The 25,961-nt window shown below is 39.0% G+C and overlaps 1 protein-coding gene across 1 annotated transcript in view; it reads right to left on the bottom strand.

Moving 5' to 3' along the window:
* LOC117886513 (neural-cadherin-like) overlaps nucleotides 1-25,961 on the bottom strand; it is a 146,435-nt gene that overhangs the window by 64,750 nt on the left and 55,724 nt on the right. Inside the window, exons 6-11 of the mRNA XM_034788385.1 lie at nucleotides 15,402-15,599; nucleotides 14,797-15,022; nucleotides 11,193-11,397; nucleotides 9,547-9,658; nucleotides 7,917-8,166; nucleotides 3,479-3,621 (exon numbers count right to left, since the gene is read on the bottom strand). Of these exons, the coding sequence (XP_034644276.1) occupies nucleotides 3,479-3,621; nucleotides 7,917-8,166; nucleotides 9,547-9,658; nucleotides 11,193-11,397; nucleotides 14,797-15,022; nucleotides 15,402-15,528 (1,063 nt within the window). The 5' untranslated portion in view covers nucleotides 15,529-15,599. The remainder of the gene's footprint in view (nucleotides 1-3,478; nucleotides 3,622-7,916; nucleotides 8,167-9,546; nucleotides 9,659-11,192; nucleotides 11,398-14,796; nucleotides 15,023-15,401; nucleotides 15,600-25,961) is intronic.

Raw genomic sequence — 25,961 nt, 5'->3', positions numbered from 1 at the left:
GAAAAGGACATCCAACCACAGGCAGTCAAGACAGCGATACTAACAGGGAGGCCAGAAGTCAAAAGCCAAGTACCAGTCGGAGCAGAAACACATTTTCAGATTAAAGATGAAACATAATTCCATCCTGCACATTCATCTCAAGTGCAGAGGGCTGTTGTCCCTGCCTCATTATGTAAGGATGTCATACAAAAAATACACACCTCACACCTGGGCATTGACAGCTGCTTTAAGCAGGCCCAAGAGTGTGTTTACTGGCCGGGAACATATACACAACTATACTTCTTGATAGTAGAGTGTGACACCTGCTAGTCATATGAGAGCTGTCCACCCATTCACGGGAAAAGGGGGGAGCAGACTTATTCACCTTCAATGAAAAGCGATATTTGATTACTGTGTACTACTATTCAAACTTTTGGGAGGTCAATGCCCTTCCAGATACAAAAAGTAAGGCAGTGATTGGCAAACTGAAGGCCCACTTTGTGAGATATGGCATTCTGGACACTGTATCCCCTGACAACACACCCCAATTTGCCTCAGAAAAATTCAATTGCAAGCAAATGGAAGTTGAAGCACCAGACCTCCTCCCCAGCCAAGGTGGAATCAGCTGTGAAAACAGCTAAGAGACTGTTACACAAGACTGTGCCTTGTGATTCAGATCCTCAGCATTCTGGTACACAGGAATACCCCAACACAGGGGTGCCAAAACAGTCCAGCACAGGCACTGATGGGGAGAAGGACAAAACTCTGCTACCAATGAAAGGAGACCTGTTGCAGCCTGAAGTATAGAGAGAACGCTGAGAGGAGATGGCGAACAATCAGAAAAAGCAGGCACTAGAGTACAACAGGTCAGCTAAGAACCTACCAGCCCTGGAGACAGGCACTCCTGTGGGTATCCAGCCATTAGAGAGAGACACCAGAAGGAATGGGCTAAAGGATCTGCAAGGGTGAAGTGGGATTCACATCATATGAGGTGACTTCAGAAGAGAGACAAGTGACAGACTCAAGGAGCTCAAGCTACTTAGCTTAATAAAGAGAAGATTAAGGGGTGACTTGATAATAGTCTATAAATACCTACACAGAGAACAAATATTTAATAATGAGCTCTTCAATCTAGCAGAGAAAGATAAAAACACAGTCCAGTGACCAGAAGTTGAAGCTAGATAAATTCAGACTGAAAATAAGGCATACATTTTTAACAGTGAGAGTAATTACCCACTGGAACAATTTACCACAGGTTGTTGTGGATTTTTCACCACTGACAATTTTTAAATCAAGGTTGGATGTTTTTCTAAAAGAAGTAGGAATTATTTTGAGGGAGTTCTATGGCCTGTGTTGTATGATCACAATGTTCCCTTCTGGCCTTGGAATCTATATATTCAAAGGAACAGGAAGCACTTATGAGCCAGCAGTCCAGAGACAGCCTACAGAGATTCAGCAATCATCACAGAACAGAAAGACAGAAAACCGTTGGAGGCACAGCTCACCAGAAAGGAGGAGACTGCAAAGACAGATAGTTTGCTAGACTTGGAGACAGGTGACAGGGAGACAGAGATAGGTGACTCCCAGTATGGTCACATGTTGAGGAGACCAAACTATCTGAAAGACTATGAAACCATCTGAGTCTGTGGTAAAGAGAAGACTTCAATTCATGTATGTGTTAGCAACCTCTGTCTGAAAGAATATGGATGTGGCTCTGGGCACCTGCTATGTTTTTAATGTTTATATTAAAATGTTTATAACAAAGGGAAGATGTATCATGATCAGTGGAAATGGAGTCAAAGGACCCATGTTTCCTGGAGCGACTTTTATCAAGGAAACAGCAGGACAACAGGGAATGTGAAGAGTTGGGCTAGAAGCAATGCAGCCATATGGACAGTGCAGTGCACAGGGTTTAGTCAAGTTCTACTAGTTCAATTTAACCTGCATTCAGCTTCGTTCTTTCCTAATAAAACACGTAAGACTTATGCTGGCTCTCTTCACAGAGGTGAATTTCACCTAAGGGAGCACAAGAACTACCACACTATGCCTGGTCCCCCATTGGATGCAAAAGTGACAGGAAGACTCCTTGTGCCCTTTTCTTCTCTGGGCACAAACAAGCTCTAAGTGAACGGACAGTGTCAGTACAAGGAGAATTTAAGGCTATGTTAACATTGTAAGTACCGAATATGGTACTATTCTGTTCAATAAAATGCTGTCCGCAATAATGCAAATCCACAGACCCTGCAGTCCTTATTCAGTCCTTCATTTGGCCCCTTCCAACAAGTCAATGAGATTTTTGCCTACTTCAGGACTACAGGATGAGATCTTAACATGGATAGTATGCATCTATTCCGGCATATGCTAAATCAGGCAGTATAGTGCAATATCTTTGCACATCACAGTATATACGTGTTATGCTTTCTGACATCATTTTGTATTTTTAATAAGAATGTTACCGACCAAGAAAACAGCCACTTGTATATTCAATTTCAGACTGAAACAGTGCACATGGCTCAAAGCTCTTTGTGGCAATTCAAATTCCACACCAATTTTTGGAATATAATTTTTAGCAACCTAAGTAATTCATTTCCTAGATGGTATGTTTTCCAGTTCCTTGGCTGAATGCTTTGGTAACTATGGAACTGGGATGCAGCATATGTTTGTTGATTGGGTAACTATTCTCTCTCTGTTGACTGATTCAATCAGACAATGCAGTGAACAAATAGCCAGGGATGTTATAAAGTTGTTAGGAAAAAGATATATATTAAACCCAAGTTGAAGAGGCAAAGGCGCTGACTCTGTGAGTGCTCCAGGGCTGGAGCACCCATGGAAAATTAATAGTCGGTGCTCAGCACCCACTGGTGGGCTCCTCATCTCCCTCCCCCACCCAATGTCTCCCACCGCTGGAGGGCCCCGCCAATCAGCTCCCTCCCACTCCCTGCCCGAGCTCCCTCCTGCCACGAATGTGCCAGGGGGCAGGTGCGGAGGGAGGACAGAGCGCCCCCCTCCCACAGGTAACATGGATCGGAGAGAGTGCAGTGGCCCCGGACTGGATGCGGGTGGGGTCGCTGGGGTGGGGGATGACATGTGACCAGTCATGGGACATCCCTTTAGATCATGCTCCCCCCAGTATGGGGAGGCACCTGTTGTCTATAGGGTACCCTTGGTGGAGGGATCAGAACAGGGGCGGAAAGAGGCATGGTGGGGCCTTGGGGGAAGGGGCGGGACCTGGCACGGAGCAGGGGTCAAGCACCCCCCAGGAAATCAGGAAGTCAGCGCCTATGTAAGGAAGGATGGATTGTAAAGGTAGAATAGTTAGATTATTTTTTATCGCATACTCTTATTGGTATTGTAGCAGCTCAGCAAAAGCAGGATATCCCACCAAATAATTTTTACAGTTGCTAACTATTAAAGACTGAATTCAATGTGCTGCTGTTTGCAAATAAACTGAAAACTTTCAATACTGCAGACAGAATAGCAATGGCAAATTTATCATTACCTTTCTGAGGGTCAACAACAAAGTTTCCCTTTTGATTCCCTGCTACAATGTCATAAGTCAGGCCATCACCATCAGGGTCTATAGCATTGACTGTAGCAATCAATGTATTTGGGCCTGCATCTTCAGAAACAAAACTCCTGTAGCTGTTAAAAAGAATTGTAATGAAAAAATACAACATATGATGAAAGAGTCAAATTAAAATATATGTACAACTGAATGTATGTTTTAGAGCAGGATTTGTTGACTGTTTAAATGTAATGTAGAGGTTTATAGTTTAATGAATAATGCAATTAAGCTGATGAGATATCCTACCTTGTTAACCAGTGAAACAATAAAAGTTGGACATTAAATCAATCAATTAACAGACTCATTCTGCTTTTCCCTTTAGTAGATTTCCCTTGCAAACTTCTAGGAAAAAGGAAGTTTACCTTCAATAAGGATTTGGGTGAAATGTGGGGTTCACCATTTTACACACATACACACACACACACGACAGGATATACTGTGCCACACATGATACATGGGGCCAGGGTACATGGGTCATCATCATAGCTTATCACTCCAAAACTGCAACCAAGACCTGGTGTTATCACTTATCTCAAATAGTTCCTCAGGAGTGCAAGATGTGGACAGAGTGAACTGTATCAGGCTGTGTCCAAGTATTTGTCTAAGCTCTCCACATTCACATTTGGGGCATCCCTCAACCTCCACTTGGTGAAATTATCACCAGTTTTTCCCATCTGAGCTCTCACTCTATTTAGAGTACACTAGGATTTTTGTTCAAAATACAAAAACACAACCCCCCCAAAAAAAACACCTAAAATGTGAATAAACAAAAAGTACACTGGTGTAAGCCCAGAGTAATTTCACTCAGTTCACTGAGATCAGAATCAGTCCCAACATGGTCAGACTTGTAAGATGAAATCAACCACACTCAAATACCATGGCAATGAGGGCCATATATATTCCTAGACAAAGAGACTGAATTCAAGACAAAACTTGCCTTACATTTTACATTTACTGACTTGTGTGTATTCATTGGTGCCTAAGATAGGGTTGTGGGGGGTTTTAGCATTTAATATCCAACCCAATAAGGGAACTAAATGATTCTGGTTTAGCTCAGCTATTCAAACCCCAGGGCCATTGTCTTAGCTCTGCATCAGAAAACCAAATGAACTGTAACTCTGACAACTTTAAGCATTAAATATAGGAGCAAAAGAGTTCAAATCATCAAGAAAAGGCCTCTGAAGAAGCAGAAGGAGAAAACTGACAAAATGAAACAGAGTGGTAGCTTAAAGCAACTCATAATCGAGGAATAGGATAATTATGGGGAAAGAAAGCTCCAGGCTAAGAATTATGAGTTTATACTGGACTGTAAATCTATTTAAACAAAGCACTAAAAGGACATCATCATCATCATCATCTTGATTTGTATCTCTGCATTGGTCCATGATTGAGCATAAAATTAACTGCAGATTAGTGTCTTTGGAGGAACTAAGTTACAGATGATCATGATGAATCTATGTAACAGAGCAAACATCAGATAAGACCTGCTTGAAGTTCATCCTTAGATTCAGGAAGGCATCAGGGCAAGATAAACCAAAATGAAAGCTTAGGAACTGAGCAACACCTGCAAAGTCCTCAGCACCTCAGACTCCGGTCTTTGGACTGTGTCTATAAAGCATGGAATGATCATGAAACATTGGGACAACTTCTGTTCTCAGTTGCAACCACACAGTCCCACTGAATTAAATAAAAATTGCATGCGTTCACCCGACGGCAGAATTTGGCTTTATGTTCATCTCCAAATGTATGCAATGGCTACACAGACTGCAGATGTAAAATAATAACCCTCTATGAAAGCATTTTTCATAATTAAAAATAATGCTAATTTTTTACAATATCCTCTGGTAAACTCAAACAGGAAGCCTGTTTTTCTTTTGCTGAACATATGCTCTGTTTTGACGAAGAGCTGTTCACAACATAATGAGTGCTGGCACTCACTTTCTAACAAAAAAACGGTACTACAATGAAGCATTTGTTTTTAAAGAAATAACGACATACAAGATTAAGCAATTATGTGGACACTTCAAAAAGATACAAGAAATAAGAGGATAACGGATTAGTGTGCCTGTCAGCCTTGATAACATCCATTTAACAGCCTGGAATATTTTTTTTTTAAAAAGGGGAGCATGTTCTGAAGAACCAGTCTTTAGATTCTGGATTAGCCCTACTTGGACATGCAGAGGACCACTAAGAATTTTGTATTACAAAGATCAGCTCTTTTCATGCCAAAACTATCTGAGGGATGTTTAGTTCCCCCTCAGCTGTTGGCTCACTAGAAAGAAGGAAGGAAGGAAGGAAGGTAGGAAATTGTGAAGACACATATTACCTTTAGGTATTATAAGGACTGTCAAGAAGTCTTGTCGTTGTGTTCAGACAAACCACAAGTTTGGCACCATTAAAATCCCTTCCTGATCTTTGCTCTGAGCAACTTTTACTTTTAAGCTGACGCATAAAAGTCAGAATTTGACAGTGGTAAACTGGGAATTCCACTGCAGAGTCTGTAACTTGCATGTAAGCTCATAGTGCTTTTGACACAGATTCATATACTTGTAAGACTCCAGGTTTAAAGAGGACTGTGCTTACTGAACCCTGGAAAATGTTCCCTGTGTTGATGGGAGACAGGACTGGGCGAGATTAAGTGCATTCCACTTATTTATTATTGACATTTATCTTGTGATTTCTTCATATTGCAGTCGTCAGTCTGTCATCTACTAAACATTTTGTTTTAACAATTCAGTAAAATAGTCAACATTTTCAGCACTATCTCCAAAGCCTAAACTGTCTAATTAAGGGCAAGATTCTGCCATGCACTCTGGATGTGCTGGGATGTGGACGGACAGAGATGCTGCCTGTACTCCCAGCATTTCTGGCTGATTTTCTACTGAGGTCTCCTGGAGTATTCAGTCTGAAGCATAGTTCCACCACTCTTGGAAGGGATATCATGTCCTGCTGTCTCCCCATACAACCAGCTCTGAGCAACCCTGGCCAGCTCTGACCCACCTGCACCTTTCAATTAGTACTCACGCAAGCTCCAGCACGGAGTAAGGATTGTGGTATCCATTCTGGCCAGCACTTGTGCAGGGCAGGAAGGGGGAGAAGGGATAGGAATAGTCTCCAACACCTTCCCTGTAATAATGTGAGTTCTCACTTCTAGTGGATATGTTTTCTCCCACTATCATAATGTATGTTATCCAGCATGTGTAGAGTAAAGAATTCTTTCAGATATAGCAGTGGTTGGAGACTATATGGACATAATCTTTGTTTAAGACTGCTGACGAAGTCCTGAAAAACTTCCCAATAAGAATTTTTAAGAAATAAAATATATTTTTTTTATAAAATTTACAAGCTTGAACTTTTTGCACTCATTAACGACTCATTCTTGTTCCCGTTTATATTAATGGAAATTTTGTCAGCAGCTTATCTCAAAAGATTTCTGATATATTGGGATACATCCAGAAAAAAAGACTTCAAGTTTTGGATCTGACCCAAACCCAGGACTCCTGAAGAGCATTTGGATGCAGGAATTCAAATATTAAAAATTCAGGGAGGGAGATCTTGGCTATGAGGCTCCATTTCAGGTCCATCTCTATTTAAAAAAAAAATCTACTTTTGTTGCTACCATTTGAAGTAGCTATCCTACCAGGAATGATGACTCACAGGGCCAAATTCTGTAGGAATGTTTAAGGATGTATAAGTTGGACTCAGACCCCATTAGTCTTACTTCCTCTGATTTGCCAATGTGTGAGTGAATGTAAAAGATTCTATGTTGGTATGATTTATATGGTGAGGAGCTGGAAGAAGACATAAGTAAGGGGCAGCTTACTTTAGCATACATGCTTTTAAATGCTACTCTTCATTCCTTTTCTTGCTTCACTTGTCTCTTCTGGCCACTTGATGCGTGAATTACACCAGCTTACATTTACTGGACCAAATTCAGAGGTGATATGTAAGGGTGAGTATAGTCTAAGTGTGTTTAAGTGAGCAAGTCTAAATCTAAACCAACCTATGGAAGTCTAAGCTGGTAGGACATATATGCTGGAAGAACCAGAAGAAGGTTCAAGACTAACTCGGACTATTCAGATTCATCAGTGAAGAATGTTTCCCACAATCTTTTCAAATCATCTCTAAATTTTGTGGTTAGGAACCAAACTTAAGGACTTATTTTACTGGGAGTATGAAATTTCTGGGCCAAATCCTTGTGTAGTGTAAATCAACATAAGTCCACTCATTTCAATGAAGCTATGCCAATTTAAACCAGGTGAAGATCTGGCCCTCCGAGCATGTCTCAGTTCCTGTGATATCTCTTTACATCTTGACATCCACAAGTTAAGAGCAATATTTTCAGAGTTTTAAAAACAACTGATATATTTACATTGTCTGAGAAAACTCGGGTGCTTCATCATTCATGTTTGAAACACGGATTCTAACAGTTGCTGTCCCAGTCTTTGGCTCTTCTCCTTTATCTACAGCCATAATTATAAATTCATAGAGATGGTTGGGCCGCTCATAGTCCAACTGTGTTGCTGGGAAGATAGTACCATGTGAAGAAATGTTAAAATCTGGACTCAAAGTGTAATATAATATTTCAGCGTTTTCTTCTGAATCACAGTCGCTAGCTGTCACTATTAAAACAGAAGAAAAATACAATTCCTAGATTAAGGTCTAAGGATTAAAATGATAAAAACTTTAATAGACAAATTAATGAATGGCATAAAAATAACAGTAATAACATTTATTTTAACATGTGGGGCTTGAAATAACTTTTAAGTAGTACAGGATATAGCATATTTTATACTGATTTACTATGGTTTGAAAACAAGCTGTAAAAAAGCAAATTTTTTACTTCAACTCTCAATATTTATATCAACAAGTAATCCTTCAAGGTAAGGCATGCAATTGCCTGGCTACTTCCACCCATTGTTATGCCTCCGTCTGCTAAAGATCCCTCTACTATCAAAAATCTTCTTCCTTCGTGGGTACTTATATTCTCATGCCCACCTGATTTGCACCACTCACCTAAATTTACTTTGTCCCCAACAGGCTTGCCTCCTGCAAACACATGATTAACTTCATATACAAGAGTGGTCACAGAGTTCAATTAGACTCATATATAAAGACTCATATATAAAATTAAATATGTTCTTAAATGCACAATTATAAAGTTTCATTTCCCATTCAAGAGATCAGTTTTCAATGTTCTAACAATTTGCTATTTTAACCTGTGTATACTTTTTCAAATCATAAGAAAAAATTAACTGAAGGAATAGCCTTAAATATGTATGCAATTATTTATTTTGATGTAAATCTGCTTTTCTTCCAGACTCTGCTCTTATTTAAATAAAAGCTTTGATTTTTTGTCACCATTTCATGCACTACACAGAACTGCATAATATAAAACTGAGTTATTTGGTTATAAATTCAGTAGGGGTGAAATTTTGCTCCCCTCACTCATCTAAACACACATGCATACACACAAAAGGCCCTGAATGCAGCAGAACTGGTGTAGTTCAGTGGAATGGGATGGGGAGGACACAGCATATGGACAGCCCACAGAGGCTGTGTGAGCCATGGAGCTGTGTTCCATGAGGATTCCCTCTGTCCCAGCGCACAGGGTGGTTTCAAAGGTGCACAGAAGAGGTGCATTGATGGACTCACAACTACTGACCATCTCCATCCTTCAGAAAGAGGGACACAGCAGCTGCTGGGCTACTGCAACTCTAAGGATGTAACAGCAGCCACAGCATCTGTACTGTCACTTCATAATCCTACAGAAAAGATTTGTTTCCTTCCTTTCCCCTCCCTCTCCCAACTTCTTTCAGCTGTGCACAGGGCACAGAAGTTTATGCTCGTGAACCAATTCTGCAAGGTGCCAAGTACTTCCTCAAAGCTGTTGCATATCCCACCCTAGAATTGGTACCTTGTGTTTCAGAGGGGGAAATTCTAATTAGCAACAGAAAACAATTCTCCTACTGACTGTAGTGAATAGATTTTAAAGTGCTAACCTTGCAGAAGTACAGTTGTCATGGGAACTGTTTCAGGAACATTGTCTTTGCTGTAGATTGACTGCTGGAATTCTGGGGCACAATCATTCTCATCTGTGATTACAACCAAAACCTGAATGGAAGAGATGAGAGAATTAAGTAGTATCAAAGTGGATCTGAGCAATGTCTTCACTGGTATAGATATATTTGATGCAAGGATTTTCCAAAAATAATCATCTTAGAGGATTTCAGAAGCTATAGCCCATAGGAAGAGCCATTTTTGTTAGATTGTTCATTTCCTGCTGAGAATTGTTTTTATGTTACACAGAAATTCTTAAGTAGTGGCAACTGTCATATCCAAAAATTCTTCTACTGCAAGGTTTTTCCATTTTTTCCTCATGGACATTGACTGTTATTTTCTTATTTAATTGCAGGGCACATGGATTCTCCATTTTCTTAGCATTCTTTTTCACTACTGCATCTTGCAATACATTTTTATTATTTCTACCACTTAAATACTAAAGCAACTAATTCTTCTGCCAAGCATATTATGCCTTTAACAGTATAAATTTACTGAGACCAGATTTTGAACTCAATTACACTGGTGTAGATCAGGAGGTAAAAATATGGAATGGAGGTCAAATTCTGACTCCTAAATGGTATTATAAAATGTTTTCATTCTCCTAAGACAAATATTATGGGTTTAAGTCTCCTCTCACTTAGAGGATGCATCATTAGTAATTTCACAGAAGTCAATGACAGTTATACCAGTGTAAAGAGATTGTAAGTAAAATTAGAATCACACCCTATGTATTCACAAAGCCACTCATTGTCCTCCTTCAAATACTATCTTAAAACTCTTCTCTGCTGAGATGCCTATAAAACAAACAACAAAGGTTATCAGCAGACTGTGTGCTCAGACCTCTGCTTACCATGCTGGCCAATGTCATCTCATTGTTTCCTTGTATTCCCCTGTCTTTTTATTGTGTGCCCCTGTTGTCTCGTATCTTATACTTAAATTGTAAGCTCTTTGGGGCAGGGAATGTCTCTCTGTTACATGACTGTACAGTGCTTAGCACAAGTTCCTGGTCTCTAATAGATAATATATATACACATCTGCTATATCTGTATTTCAAGGATTTTTTCACCTTTAGAAAAGCTTTTAAGAGTACTGTGACGATGTCTTTAAGATACAATATATGCATTACAAATTACCATTGCTTCATTTCTTCTATCATTGTTCCCCATTCTTTAAGCTAAAAATTACTCTGTGTTCATATTCTCTGCTTTTTAAATAAAAATACTGTAGAATATACACCATGCTCTGTACGCCAGTTTAGAACAAGAATATTGGCATCAGGTCTGGACTAGTGATATTTCTTCCGCTATAAGCAGGCAAGGGCTGAGAATTGTGGAGAGGCAGTAAATTCAGCTCCTGAAGAGGAAGGAAGCATCTTACATGAATGGGTCATTTCAGGAGTAGCATTAATGGGCTCTTGCCTCAACCAGAGTCAAGGACACAACACAAAGACTGGGAATACAGTGGGACAGAATGTGAGATAGAAAGGAGGGAATGGGAATTAAAGCTATGAAGAATCTGGAAGGACCTGGATAAACTTCAGGAAAATCAGGGCTGTCCTGATCAAAACAGAATGATGTGGTCTTACCTCAGTTACACTGCTAAACTGCTCTTGGCCTTCTGTTGCTCTGACCAGAAGCAAGTATTGGTGTTGGTCACTCTCATAATCCACACTCCGAGTCAAGCTGATCTCTCCTGTTGCCTGATGGATGCTGAACAGGCCACTAGGATTAGTTAGCAAATTGTAGCTCAGGGATTTGTTTTGATATGACAAAGCAGAGACTGTAAGAAATCTGGATAAAAATGAAAAGCAAAAAGCAAAGAGAAAAGACATCAACACAAAATTATTATTTCCCCTGTCTGAAGTTCTTAGCTACAAAAATAAACCTCTTATATTTGTTTTCCTAATATTGTGATGTTAATATTAGAATTCTGAAATACCAGAATATGGCAAAAATGCAATAAATTGCAAACCCAGTCCTGCATGCCTGATGCAAGCAAAACTCACTGAAGTAAATGAGGATTGTATCTAAAGACTACGGGATTGGATGCTATTTTTATAAAATGCTCCTCAGACCTGCTATCTTGAGGCAAAATAGGTAAAAGCGAGGGCGTTGGGAATAGGATATATTAAGGATTAAAAATCCAGCCAGGCTATAAACGGAGGATTTTATTGTAGTTTTAACTGAATTTGCTTAGTCTGCCATGACAACATGTTGCAATGATTTTCAGTTAGGGAAATAAAGTTAAATCAAGAGCCAAAGGATTTAGCCTAATAAGGAAACAGTAAATTTCCTGTCCTGATCACAGGATCTTAATGTTTGAAGAGCTAGCTGCTACAGAAGGAAAAAAACAGGTCAGTAATACAGTATATTTAAGATATAAGACCATATGAATGGTTTTAAAAGATAAAAGTGAGATTTTTTAAATCTAGTATGGCACAATCCTGTTTCCAATAAAAATCGATGGGGTCATGTACTGACTTCACTGGGAAAGGGACAGAATCAAAGTAACTACTTCACTCTCTCATAGTGAGCTACTAGTGGCCAATATCTTTTTTTTTTTAATAGGGGGTGAATATAATTATATGGGAGAACCTTCAAAGTTCAATTCCTTTAAAATAAGCACCCAGAACTGTGGATCTGAACTTTATTAGTATTTTGAAAACCTCTTGATCTGCAAAACTAAATAATGTCTTATAACATTTTCAAAAAAATTTATTCTTAATCTGATCTCCTTTGTTGGTGCATGCTATCAGTGCTGATTGTGCTGAGGTTTGTGACAGTCTTTAACTTTGTAGATATTTAATACACATTTAAAAGAAGAAAAATTACAAAGGAAACATTTTGAGTATTTCAAAGAGAAAATACATCCTTCAGCCATTTGTTGCCTGATCCTGCAAGGTGCTAAAAGCGTTGTGAAAGAAGATCCCCCAAGCTCCAAGGAAGAGCAGGATCAGGCCCTTGATTTGCATGAAATGGAGAATAAAAACATTCTACCTTTCAATAAAATTATAAATTATTACATTGCAAATACGTTACTAAGGTGGTGGATGTGGTTTGGTTCTAATCCTATAGAAAGTGCAATTGCTCTCTTAGATTGGGACAAATGCTATTTGATAATGCCCAGGCACACCCACTTGTTTTCAGTGCTCCCATTTCAGCATGCAAGAGCTTTAATGCACCAATGTTGGTGTGCAAATGCAATTACATGCCCAGTTATTTGTGTATTAGCTAATTTTGCCTATGCAACATAGGCACAGTGTTTTCTATTCCTTTAAGATACAGGCATTCGGAAGTGGGTCCTTATGAGTTTCATAATCATTCTCCATGAGCAATATTTATACAATTTTTCCAGTTTGGATTTTTGTACCATTCATAGCAAAGAAATCATCCCATGAGGATTTGCAGAGATTAGTACATTTTAGTTTATATGCGTACTTTCTTCCTGCTGCCATACTGCTGACAATGACTTCTTTCAGAAGATCTGATATTGTGGTTGAAATTTTGAGGTATTGCCAAAGGTTGTGATCGGTCATATCTTGTTTGTTTTATTTATTATTTGTATTATGATAGCACCTAGCAGCCCTAATCATGGACCAGGACTCCATTGTGCTAGACCGACCATTGATTAACAGATCCACATTAATATTAGTACTGTAGGGTTGTACAACAATCTCTGTTAGCACTCCCTGTTAATGTAGAATAATAATTTGCTTTCAGTGGGTGGCATTATTTATGGTCATGGCCTCTAGTGTCATATTATAATCTGATTACACTCAAGATTAATATTTCATTCCCTTGGGATATTGTTGGGGAACTTGACAAACTGGCTGGCTATCAACCACCCTTAGGTGTGAAAATTGTTTTTAAATGCTGATTAAAAAGTAGTTACAAAGAATTTTATTATTTTTTTTTATTTAGCCTTGTCTGACTCCAAGGGCACGTCTTCACTACCCGCCGGATCGGCGGGTAGCAATCTATCTATTGGGGATCGACTTATCACGTCTAGTGAAAACACGATAAAATCGATCCCCGATAGCTCTGCCGTCGACTCTGGAAATCCACCGCAGCAAGAGGCGGAAGCGGAGTCTGCGGCGGTGCAGCAGCAGTCGACTCGCCGCCGTCCTCACAGCCAGGTAAGTCGACCTAAAATACGCAACTTCAGCTACGCTATTCACGTAACTGAAGTTGCGTATCTTAGGTCGCCGCCCCCTTGTAGTGTAGACCTAGCCCAAGATGGCAGAGATTAAATACCTGGTAGGATTCCACAATTCTTAAAACATAGGGACCAAAAGAGAATACATATCCATCACACTTTTAAAGCAAAAGCACATTATCATCTGATCTCATTCATCCTAAATTACTATATTCAGGAAGTCTGTAGTTATATGGGTACTGAAAAAAGTTGACAAAATATGGTAGATAACATGACAAGATTAACAAACATATTACAATACAGACCATGAGCTTTCGGATCAAAGGGCTTCATGGTTTAGCTGTAGGAGGAAACTTTTGCACTACACATTAGAGCAAGTCAGTGAGGTTGAATAGGAGCAACTGAATGCAGAATTTGTCCCAGTACATAAAACTGAGTTTGCTAGTCCAGTAAAAGGTTTTATTTTATCCTGCGCAGATTATGATGTCAGAATTTTTGGTGATATGTACACTGGCATGATAAGCCATCAGAATGGAAAATCAAATGACCAAGCTTTGTGGTATCTTCATTTTTGCCCAGTAATGAAAGCAGCATTCACAACCTTTTGCTTTTTCTGATTTTCATGTGAAGAATTTGTCACTTTTCCAAACATCAACACAGATCCTGAACTGGAAGAATACATAAAGGATATTTTCCCTTCTTGTTTAATGCCTCTAATTTGTCTTTGAGGTCATTTTTAAAAATAGGCACAACCAGTTTCTCCTATTTATTATTACTAACATCCTTTACAAATATGAACATCTCATTCTTCACCAGTACTTTTCCACATAAAACAATGACTACAAAATAAATCAAACTATATCTATCTTAGATACTTCTTTCTCTGGGACATCTAATAGCCAATCATCCCATATCTTTTTGTAATCTGCAAATAATGTGAAGGCTTCTGGGTGATATCATCAAGGTTAAGCTATAGTCTGTGCTATAACCCCAGCTATTAACTAGTACTAGTACAACTTTTAACTGGTACTTACGATTTTCCCTGGAGCGTGTTTTCAGGAACATAAACAATATATGATATGTTGGTAAATTGTGGTGGTCGAAGCCCCGCAATCACAGAAACAGAAGCAGGAGACCCTTTATTACCAAGTTTATCCGCTGCTAATGCAGTCACTAGGTATTCCCTGTCCTTCACTAGTGGCAAACCTGTTGTTTTAATCCAACCACTGTCCTTCTCGACCTCAAATCTGTCTTCTCCACCTAAGTAGAAATATAAACCCAGAGACTGTTGTCAGGAAAATTTTTACTGGAGTAAAATTGAGAGAATAACTCCCACTAGAAATTCCCATATGGAAAAACATGCACGGCTACCCCAGAGAAACCAATTCATCACTGGGGATGGACAGTGCTGCCACAGCCCTCTGCTAAAGGTGGCCAGTTTTAAAATATTGCTAGAGTTTCCTGAGAACCCCTCCAGTAGATGAGAGGTTATCAGTGAGTCTGCACTTCAAGCTGACTTTGTGCTACAGGAGATCCACAGGATGAGTTCTGTCAGAAGGACCTGGGGGTGGAGGGGAAGAAGCCACGGTAGTGATTCTGTGTATGTGTATGCGCATATGTACATATACTTTTAATTTACCTTCCAAGAGAAAATATTCTACAGCTCCGTGGACCCCTTCGTCGTCATCCACAGCAAGAAGCTTATACACTTTAGTACCTGCTGCAGCGTTAGGAGATACCACGGCCAAGAATGGGAAAGGATCCATGGCCCATTCAGGTGCATTGTCATTCACATCTGTCACAGTAAGTTCTAAACGCAGCAAGTACCATTCCTTTCCTGATGGTTAACAGAAAAACAAAGGATTAGTTAGCACGCTAACTATAAGCACTGAAAATATCTGGGATATAGTATTATTCCTAAATATCGTTCCAATGGGATCCAGTTTAATAGAAAAAATACTTTTGTAGGCCCCAATCTGCAACTGACAGCATGCAGATGGACTCCTGTACCTGTGAGGAGAGCCACTGACTTCAATGGGGCTCCAACAGGATACAACAGTCAGTTCAAATGCTGTCAACTGTAGGATCAGGTTCATTATATTCTGTCAATACTACTTATTAGAACTGGTCAAAATTTTTGACTTTTCTAAGAAAATTTTTTGTAAAAAATTTTCAAGAAATATTTTCTGTCATTTTCATTTACAGGGTGATTGGAAATTTTCAAAAATTTGAAATGTCTACAAAAATTTCTCTGCATTTTTGATCAGCTTTACTATCCTTATTGATTTTATCAGTTTACAACTTCAGTGAAAGACTAATCAGGTTTTTAATCTTTTATGACAATCAAATTGATTGTTTCAAAACCAAAAATGGAACCCTTTTATTCGTCGATAATCCATAAAGAGAAGATAGATCATTAACAAGTGGGTATGCACTAGCTATACCTCTGTCACCATTTACCCAGCCAATGAAAGCATTAGAGCTCTTGAAATAGTGAATCACATCAGCACTCAGACTGTCAGAAAAGAGTGACCAAAAAAAGGGAAATGTTTTCCCGATATGAGAAACTGTTCTTAACTTTTCAGTGCCTGAAATAGGGGTAAGGACTCAAAAGTAAAGGTTAGAGATTACAAAATGGGAAAAATACTCTCTGTGAAAAATTCTTTTGAATACTAAGCGGTAGCGCTAGAATCCCAGTTCAAAGGAAGGCAGAGCAGAACTCCTCCACTAATTATTGATAAACAGCTGAATAAATCCATACATTCTTGTAACTTATAAATACTTGCCCCAGATATTTCTATTCCTAAATGTTTCCTTATTATTGTTACCAACAGCAACCACCTCCATATAGAAATATACATTACAACTCTTAACCATCTTCAGATATTCAAAGTTTACACTAAGCGGTATTAAATAGAGCTGCTTTCTTCTCAGGAGATTGTATATCCACTTCTTGGACTGACTGATGACTAGATGTACCCAGATCTTGAAAAAAATGTGGCCAGCACTACCAGCCTGAGGAGTATTACTACTTGTCAGGCTGAAATACACCAGCATCAAGTGCAATACCACTTTATATCCTCCTCCCCATCCTACTCTGTCTACCTTTGTCTGGGGACCCCCACTGCTTGGGCCTAAAGTCTTTGGTCTCGCAGCAGCTGAACTTTGTGCCCCAATAAATCAATGAATGCTGGGCCTTCACTCCACCAAAGAAATAATTCTGTGTCGCCCACAGTATATTAATGGTGGACCAACCCATCCCCATATAAAATAATTTATGCAGGACCCTCTTCCACAGTGAATTAATGGTGGGAAGCCACTTAACCCCAATACATTTGTCTGGTTCCACACACGCAGCCCTATTCAGGGGTGGCTAGATATGAGATCTCCCTCCTCCAGGGACATACCTGAGCCCACCAAAAAAACGGAGCAGTGGACTAAGGAGCAAGGAGATCCCAACCAAGCTGAAGACTATCAGCAGTTATCCCTATGCCTGCCATTCTAGCAAACAGGAGGTGGGACAGGGGGAGGTTCCCAGATCACACCATCCATCTAAACAAAGGGCTCCAGTTGAAGAGGGAAGTCCTCCTCTCCCTGACCACCGGCAGCTGCTCCTATCCTACTTGGATGATCAGGAGAATGGAGGGTCTTTCTCATGAAAGGAGGCTGGAAGAATTTGGCTTGTTTAATCTCACCAAAAGAAGGCTGAGAGGGGATATGATTGCTCTCTATAAATACATTAGGGGGTAAATACCAGGGAGGGTGAAAAGCTGTTTAAACTATAGGACAGTGTTGGCACAAGAACAAATGGATAAATACAAATTCAGACTTGAAATTAGAAGAAGGTTTCTAACTAACACAGGGGTTAGGTTCTCCCAATAGGAAGTTGTGGGAGCAAATAACTCCATTAGTTTTGAGAGAGCTGGACAGGTTTCTCAGTGCTACAATATGATGGGGCTGCTCCTGATGAGGCAGGACTCAACAGCCCTGGGGCTCACTTCTGGTTTATACTTGGGCTGTCGATTAATTGCAGTTAACTCAAGTAATTAACTCAAAAAAATTAATCATAATTAATCACGGTTTAATCACACTGTTAAATTTCAATTGGTATTCTATTGTTTATTAAATATTTTGGGTTTTTCTACATTTTGATATATATTGATTTCAATTATACCACATAATACAAAGTGTACAGTGCTCACTTTATATTATTTTTATTACAAATATTCGCACTGTAAAAATGATAAAGAAATAGTATTTTTCAGTTCAACTCAGTACTTACTGTAGTGTAAACTCTTTATCATGAAAGCGCAACTTACAAATGTAGTTTTTTTGTTACAAAACTGCACTCAAAAACAAAACAATGTAAAACTTTAGAGCCTACAAGTCCACTCAGTCCTACATCTTGTGCAGCCAATCGTTAAGAGAAACAAGTTTGTTTACATTTACGGGAGATAACGCTGAAAATGAGACCAGATGTTCGCATGGCACTTTTGTAGCTGGCATTTCAAGGTATTTACGTGCCAAATATGCTAAACATTTGTATGCCTCTTCATGCTTTGGCCACCAGTCCAAAGGACATGGTTCCATGCTGATGATGCTTGTTAAAAAAACAATGTGTTAATTAAATTTGTGACTGAACTCCTTGGGGGAAAATTGTATGTCTCCTGCTCTGTGTTTTATCTGCATTGTGCCATATATTTCATATTATAGCAGTCTTGACTGATGACACAGCATGTTCTTTGTTTTAAGAACACTTTCATTGCAGATATGACAAAACCCAAAGGAGATAGCAATGTGAGATTTCTAAAGATAGCTATAGCACTTGACCCAAAGTTTAAGAATCTGAAGTGCCTTCCAAAATCTGAGACGGACAGGGCGTGGAGCATGCTTTCAGATGTCTTAAAAGAGTAACTCTCTGATGCAGAAACTACAGAACCTGAACTACCATAAAAGAAAATCAGCCTTCTGCTGGTGGCATCTGACTCTGATGATGAAAATGAATATGCATCAGTCCGCACTGCTTTGGATCGTTATCGAGCAGAACCTGTCATCAGCATGGACGCATGTCCTCTGGAATGGTGGTTGAAGCATGAAGGGACAGATGAATCTTTAGCGCATTTGGCACATAAATATCTTGCGACACCTGCTACAATAGTGCCATGCGAATGCCTGCTCTCACTTTCAGGTGATATTGTAAACAATAAGCAGGCAGCATTATCTCCTGCAAATGTAAACAAACTTTCTCTGAGTGATTGGCTGATCAAGAAGTAGGACTGAGTGGACTTGCAGGCTCTAAAATTTTACACTGTTTTATTTTTAATGCAATTTTTTTTACATAATTCTACATTTGTCAGTTCAACTTTCATTATAAAGAGATTGCACTACAGTACTTGAATTAGGTGAATTTAAAAATACTATCTATTTTGTTTTTTTACAGTGCAAATATTTGTAACCAAAAATAAATATAAAGTGAGCATTGTACACTTTGTATTCTGTGTTGTAATTGAAATCAATATATTTGAAAATGTAGAAAACATCCAAAAATATTTAAATAAATGGTATTCTATTATTAACAGTCCGATTAATTGCACAATTAATTGTGATTAATTTTTTTAATTGCGTTACATCCCTAGTTTATATCTTACGTTCCAAGAGCTCATGCTTCAGATGGCTACTGGCAGATGTCGAGAAGAGATTTTTTTCTCCCAATGCATTCTGGGAAGTTTTTTAATCTCTTTCCTCTGATGTATCAAGGATGGCCACAGCTGGAGTTCGGACAGTGGACATGGAGGAACAGGACTCTGACGTGACACCGTGCACTCTCTTTCTCAGGTGCATGGCTAGCTGGTTCTTGCTCCCATGCTTAGGGTCTAACTAATCACCACATATGGGGTTCAGAAGTAATTCCCCCCCAGGTCAGACTGGCAGTGACCTTGGGTTTTTTTGCCTTCCTCTCCAGCATGTGAGTGCAGGTGATTTGTCAGGATCATCTGGGTATATCTCACTTAAAATTTTCCCTGCCACTGCAGAGGCCTCGAGCACGGTGTACCTTGGTCCCTCCTATTCTCTGCCTATGCACATAACAGTCTAGTCTCCTCTTGGTCTCATTTACTTTGGTCTTATTTCAGTTGCTGGGTTTAGTGTACGGGGACTGGGTGGTGTTGATGGCCTGTGATATACAGGAGGTCAGACTAGACGATCAAGGGATTCCTTCTGGCCGTAAACTCTATGACATACTCCTACAAAACTATTTATGGCACACTCATTAACATATCACAGCTCACTGAATCAGTTCACACTCAGTTGCCGTTTGGAAGGTTATCTTCACAATCAGGATGGTTAGAAATACATATTTTTAATAAAATCTTATTTTCTGTGAAGTTGATAGAACTTGCCCAGAAATTATTCCTGTTTGTCCTGGGTGGGTAGATTCACCAAGCCCTGCTTGTATCAAATAATAAGAAGTATTTTACAGTCACACATATTTATTAACAGGAGTGTTCCCTTTAGCTAAACTAATAGAACTATTCTTTAGCTGTTTTGCAAGAGATTAACGCTGAGTTTTTGATCTAGTTTCAGACCCTTTATCTTCCGGTTCTTTTCTGAATTCTCAGATGCTAGTAAACACAGAAGCTATGGGTCCAATCAAAAGTTCATAGTGTCTAACAGAATCACTACAGTGAAGAAATGCAGGAGGAAGTATATGTTGTCAGAACACTATGCATAACAAACACGGGTTATATTTATAGGGGTATTGTTATTAAATTAAATGCCAATTATTCTGATTGGCTACAAACTACTACCACGTTTCATAAATAAACCAGCAAGGAATCCAGGTTACTTTACAGATATGCAAATGACTTTTTAGGAATGCTGTGTCTGCTGCGATCTCTTCATGTTGACCTCTAAGCACATCTAACTCAGACATGAGATGCAGTAAGGATGGACAGTAGATCAGCCAACAAAAGCAGAACAAGATATAGGGTCCAAATTTTCCTTTCACTTACACTGGTTCAAATCTGGAGTAACTCTACTAAAGTTATTGGGCTCTACTGATGTAAATGAAAGGAAAATCAGGTCTATTTTCTCCCACAATACATTCACATAACTCCTAGTATTGAGAGACTATACCTCAGAGATAAAAGTTATATATTCATATATGCAGAGCAAGGCATGAACCCAAAGCAGAGCACAGCATACATCTAAAAATGGTCTGTTAATATTTTATCTGATAATATCAGAATATTTTTCTGCAATTTTTTTTTAATTTAAATTTAGCTTTGCAAGAAATGGGTCAACATCCCCATAAACGATTAGGGGCACCTTTAAAAGTATTTTACTAAGTAAACCTAAAATACCATCAATCAGGTCTAAACTAAGTATTTAGTGCTCTAAATATAAAGTGTTGCCAAATTCTCTAATCTTATAAACAGAGTTCTCTCACTGAGGCAGATTATCATCCCAGCAATGTCTGCCACTTCAGTTAGGACAACAGAATTCATTCTCTCTCCCCCCCCTCTCTGTCGGCCACAATGTTACATCCCACTCCAAAAAGTACAGAGTTTCTGACTCTACAATAAATGGCTTTTGTCTGAATTATGCATTTTATTGATATTATCCCTTCATTTACTCATCAGTATTAATACATCTTGCACATCATATATTAAAGCCTGTTGCAAACTTTTCAGAGCTTTTCATAATTAGTAAGCTCTATCTGATGGCAAGTGGCATATTTAGCACACCCTATCATAATCTGCAATCTATAAACAACCAGTAAGTAGATTGTAGGAAAGAAAATTCCTCGGTGCTGTGATTAACAATGTCAAATTTAAGTTTCTTAGTAATAGCTTCCAGAGTCTTAACCCACCATGACCTTTGAGTACTTTCTGTCCTTTCCAAGAGAACTCCCTCTATATAAAAATAAGTGATCTGTTGCTGGGTCTCACAGAACGTAGTGGGACAAGTTCTTCTCTCAGTTAAACCTATAAAACCAAACTGGGTTTTAGAAGTGTAACTGAGGACAAAGAGTTTTCTTTCCAAAGAGCAATGAAAATTGAGATGAAGAAAACTTGTTAATTCTGTTCACAATTCTTTATTGTCATCCCCTGTATTTACAAAGACAGATGACAGAAGGGTTCAGATTCCTGACAGAAAACTAATTTGTCTCTTTTATTGTCTATATTATGCACCTATATTCACATTTTAGCTGAAAAATAAATCTCAGTTATCATATATGAAACGGATATTAAATTACTTATGGAGCCAAAGCTCCCAACTATGCAAGATATACCCCAAATTAAATCAGTTAATGGTACACACAAAAATATGAAACTCAAGTTTAGGTGAGAATACTATAGCCTAACCATAACAACCTTAGCTGAGAGCCTGGATGGATTACTGACCAGCGTTGAAAATTCTGTGGAGAGAGTCACAGGTCCTTCCTCTTTTGGATTGGAGCCAGTGTTGAGGCACATACCACAAGAAGCATCCAAAAGGAGTGCCAGGGAAAGTATTCAGAGAGTAGGAAGTAAAAGGGAAATAAGCGTGGATAATATTATTTCCCATGCCCCCAGTGGTTAAATGGAACTGATGGGTTTCAAAGAGGAGAATGTTTGAGAAGCTGTTGCACAGAGTGATAGAGTCCAAAAGTTCCAAGGCAACCAGTCAGAGAGATCTTGGGGAAAAGGGGAAGATGCAGCTTGTGTGTTCAGCTGTGACAAAGAGTTAAAGGGGGTCCACAATACTCAGGGGGATTCACTGGATAAACAGTTCTGAGTAAGGGTGATAAAATAGGATTAGAGTGTGCGAGCATAGCTCAAAAATCCTCACCAAAAGGCTGCCAAGGCAGATAAGCACCATCCATGTTTGGTAAGCTCCGGCATCAGACTTCACCAGACAGTTGGAATCACTTGCTTGTCAGAACAGGTCAGAAGTCTTTCCCACCTCCTGTAAGCTCTCACGAGTTTTTAAGTACTCCATCCTCGGCTTAGTTTGCTCAGGCAGACTGCGGGCTCAAAATAGCAGTCACTAAATTAGAGGCTGGGTTAAGACCCTTTGAAAATCTGGATCTGGAATGGCAAGATCTAGTTTAGATTGCCATCTTGTTAACCCTGTTCAGGGAGTACAGGTTATTGGTTTATCACCAGTCTCTCTCTCTCTGGGCTCTGGAAAACAAATGCCCTATATTGTGACTTGTTAACCCTATATATTCCAAGTTCTTTTCACTGCAGATGGATTTCTGGTTCTTACCACACGTGCTTGTCAACTGAATTAAAAAAAAAAACACTGAAAGATGCCAACTCTCTTCACCAGACAGGAAGAAACAAACACAGGTACAAATTCCCCTCCTATCTATCAGTCACTGATTATCAGCTCTTTGAATACTGATGTACAGTACTTGGTATATATTTTCTGCAGAGAAATATATTTCAGCATCAAAAGAAGCTGCAGAAATCTAGATCAGGACTGACATCAGCCCTAGCAAACCCTATTAATCAGAAAGTAGGAAGCCTCAGAAACTTTCCTCCAGGTACTTGAGAAGATATTACATAGCCTCTGAGCTATTAAAAACACAAAATCAAAGCTTTCAGCGATATCTTGGCAACCTCTGAAGTATTTGAATACCTCAGAAACTTTGATGGGATAATCAATCAGCTTTTTTGCCACCCCAAACGGCAAAGCAGAAAAAAAAATAATAATAAAGCCGCGATCGGTGGCAGCTCTACTTCGCCGCTTCATTCTTCGGCGGTAATTCGGCAGTGGGTCCTTCCCTCCAACAGGGATGGATGGACCCGCCGCCGAACTGCCTAAGACCCGGACGTGCCACCCCTTTCCATTGGCCGCCCCAAGCACCTGCTTCCTTCGCTGGTGCCTGGAGCCGGCCCTGTAATCAATATAAACCACAATGCAGACAAGTCAAGAGACGCGTCCATGCACTGACATAAAACGTCTTTCTTGACCAATGTATCAGCTGCATATGACCCTGTAAGACCCTTTGATTAACTTAATCTTCCTATATCAACCAAGGACACCCTGGTTCAGCATGCAAAAGTACCAAATATGCCCTCATAGTTTGATATGATTTGACTTTGAGATGAATGTGGGTGTCAGAATCAAGATAATGAGAATACTACCACCACGAAAGTTTTGCCTTCACCATGCAGCACCCATTGTAGCAGGAACTGTTGCAGAGATACTGTACAGGATTGCACTTTTCTGCATTGAGACCTACAAATATGACCTGACATTGTAGAAACAATTTCACAGTATCCAGTGAAGCATAATCAGACAAGGATTTGCCAGAGGATAGTGAAAGTGATGAAAAGACTGACATGGACAATAATGTGTAATGCATGTATGTGCAGCAAGACAACACATTAAGAAATTTCCAAGTATATATATGCATGAACTGACTGCAAAAAGCATGTCTGCACATATATTTTAGTGAGTACAGTGACTATTTACAACTAGTTTAATTTTGTTCATTGTAATTGTCCTAACTTGGATATATCATAAAAATACAAGACAGATGCCTTAATATCTTAATTTTAACTTACACATATTTACATTCACATATCTTTGTTGTTTTCATGAAGATCACAACTTATATTATAATTGACAGGCCTTTTGATTTGAAACAAAATGGAAGAAATCAAACATTCATTTTCTTACCCAGTGCTTGAGAATACATTATCATTTACAAAACTGACCTTTAATTAAAGATGGTAAAAGGAAATTTTAAGTGAATTATTTCTTTCAATGTTTTGTTTCTTTCAATATTGTGTGTGTTTGAGTGAGACAGAGAGAGAGAGCGAGAGAAGCAACCAGTTTATATGTGCAATATTTCTTCTGGTTTGCAGAAGAAATAATACATAAAAAATCATCAACTCAAGACAATCTGTTCACATGTTTAGTAACTGGCACTTAGTTTATTCATGTCCAATCATGCAAATATACATATGCGTCACTTTAAGTGAAACACATGTATTTACTGGATTGGAGCCTTATAATAGTTATTCACACACACACACACACACACACGTAAACTGTGCTCAAAGAGTGAAAATCATCCCACTACAGAGGTCCTCTGCAAGCAATCTGAATGGGGTTGAATTCCAGCCAAAAAAGTTTCAAACCATTCTACAAAATATTGAGAAAGGAGAAATGATCTCAATATTAAGCATTTCTTACATAGTGGTAAGCATATAGACTTCCAAGCTAGAAGATTTGCAAACATCTAATATAGTAGTACCCACATCCCCAGCAAACTGTCTAAATGAAAGAACGTAAAATTAAATAGTTACACACTTCTAGATTATTCATTTCACCGATTTCTACTGTATAAGTAACAAAAAAAAAAAATCACATGAAGGAGAAGACAAAACCAGAAAACACAGCAGAATGAATCTCTAATTTGCAACAGATTCTGCATGGTTAAAGCCAAAAAACAAGGAGTAACATCATTGCACAGAGGTGTATTGATAACAGCATTCCAGTGGAACCTGAGTAATTTAAAAAATGAATATACTTATTTAAAAAGCAACATTATTTTAACACTTCGTAACCAAAATGACGTAATTGTCCTAAAATACTTTCATTTGACCAGAAATAAAGTTTTTCTTCATTATATATATATATATTTTTTTTCTTCTTCTCAATTTAAGTTATTAAAAAATAGGTGCTGTGAGCAGGTGATTTTCCCACCTGTGCATGAACAGACCATAAACCCTGTGCAAGATCAAAACTCACCCCTTTCTGGGGGATTGATTTTATGAACAAATGAACAATAAAGTGACAAAATCCAATCCAAGCTGTCTCCTCAGATTAGGCACTCCTAGGGTTCCTAGTTCAGGGCAGCTCAGTCTACCCTTGAGTTTCTCTCTACCTCAGATTCAAAATCCCTCTGTTAAGGCAATGTTCACGCTGAAGCCTGCTTTCTCCCTTTCATTCCCTCCCGCTGGAGTGCCCTCCCTCTAAACTTGATATTGCTGGCAAAAGTTGCAATACTGAAGTTCAACCCCAATCTCCGGAATAGGTCATTAACCTACCTCATCCAGTGTGGAAACCCTACCACAGACATCTACAATCACTCTTTTTTCATGCCTAGGTCTGCAGTTCAAAACTCCAATTATCACACAAAGGGATTTTATACCCTTTCCTATCTACTTTGAATTCATGCTATGCTTAATCATGCAAT

This window comes from Trachemys scripta, chromosome 13 (assembly GCF_013100865.1).
Source record: "Trachemys scripta elegans isolate TJP31775 chromosome 13, CAS_Tse_1.0, whole genome shotgun sequence".
Classification (NCBI taxonomy): Eukaryota; Metazoa; Chordata; order Testudines; family Emydidae; genus Trachemys; species Trachemys scripta.
The sequence above is the reverse complement of the archived record's forward strand: the minus strand, read 5'-3'. Positions and strand labels throughout refer to the sequence as shown.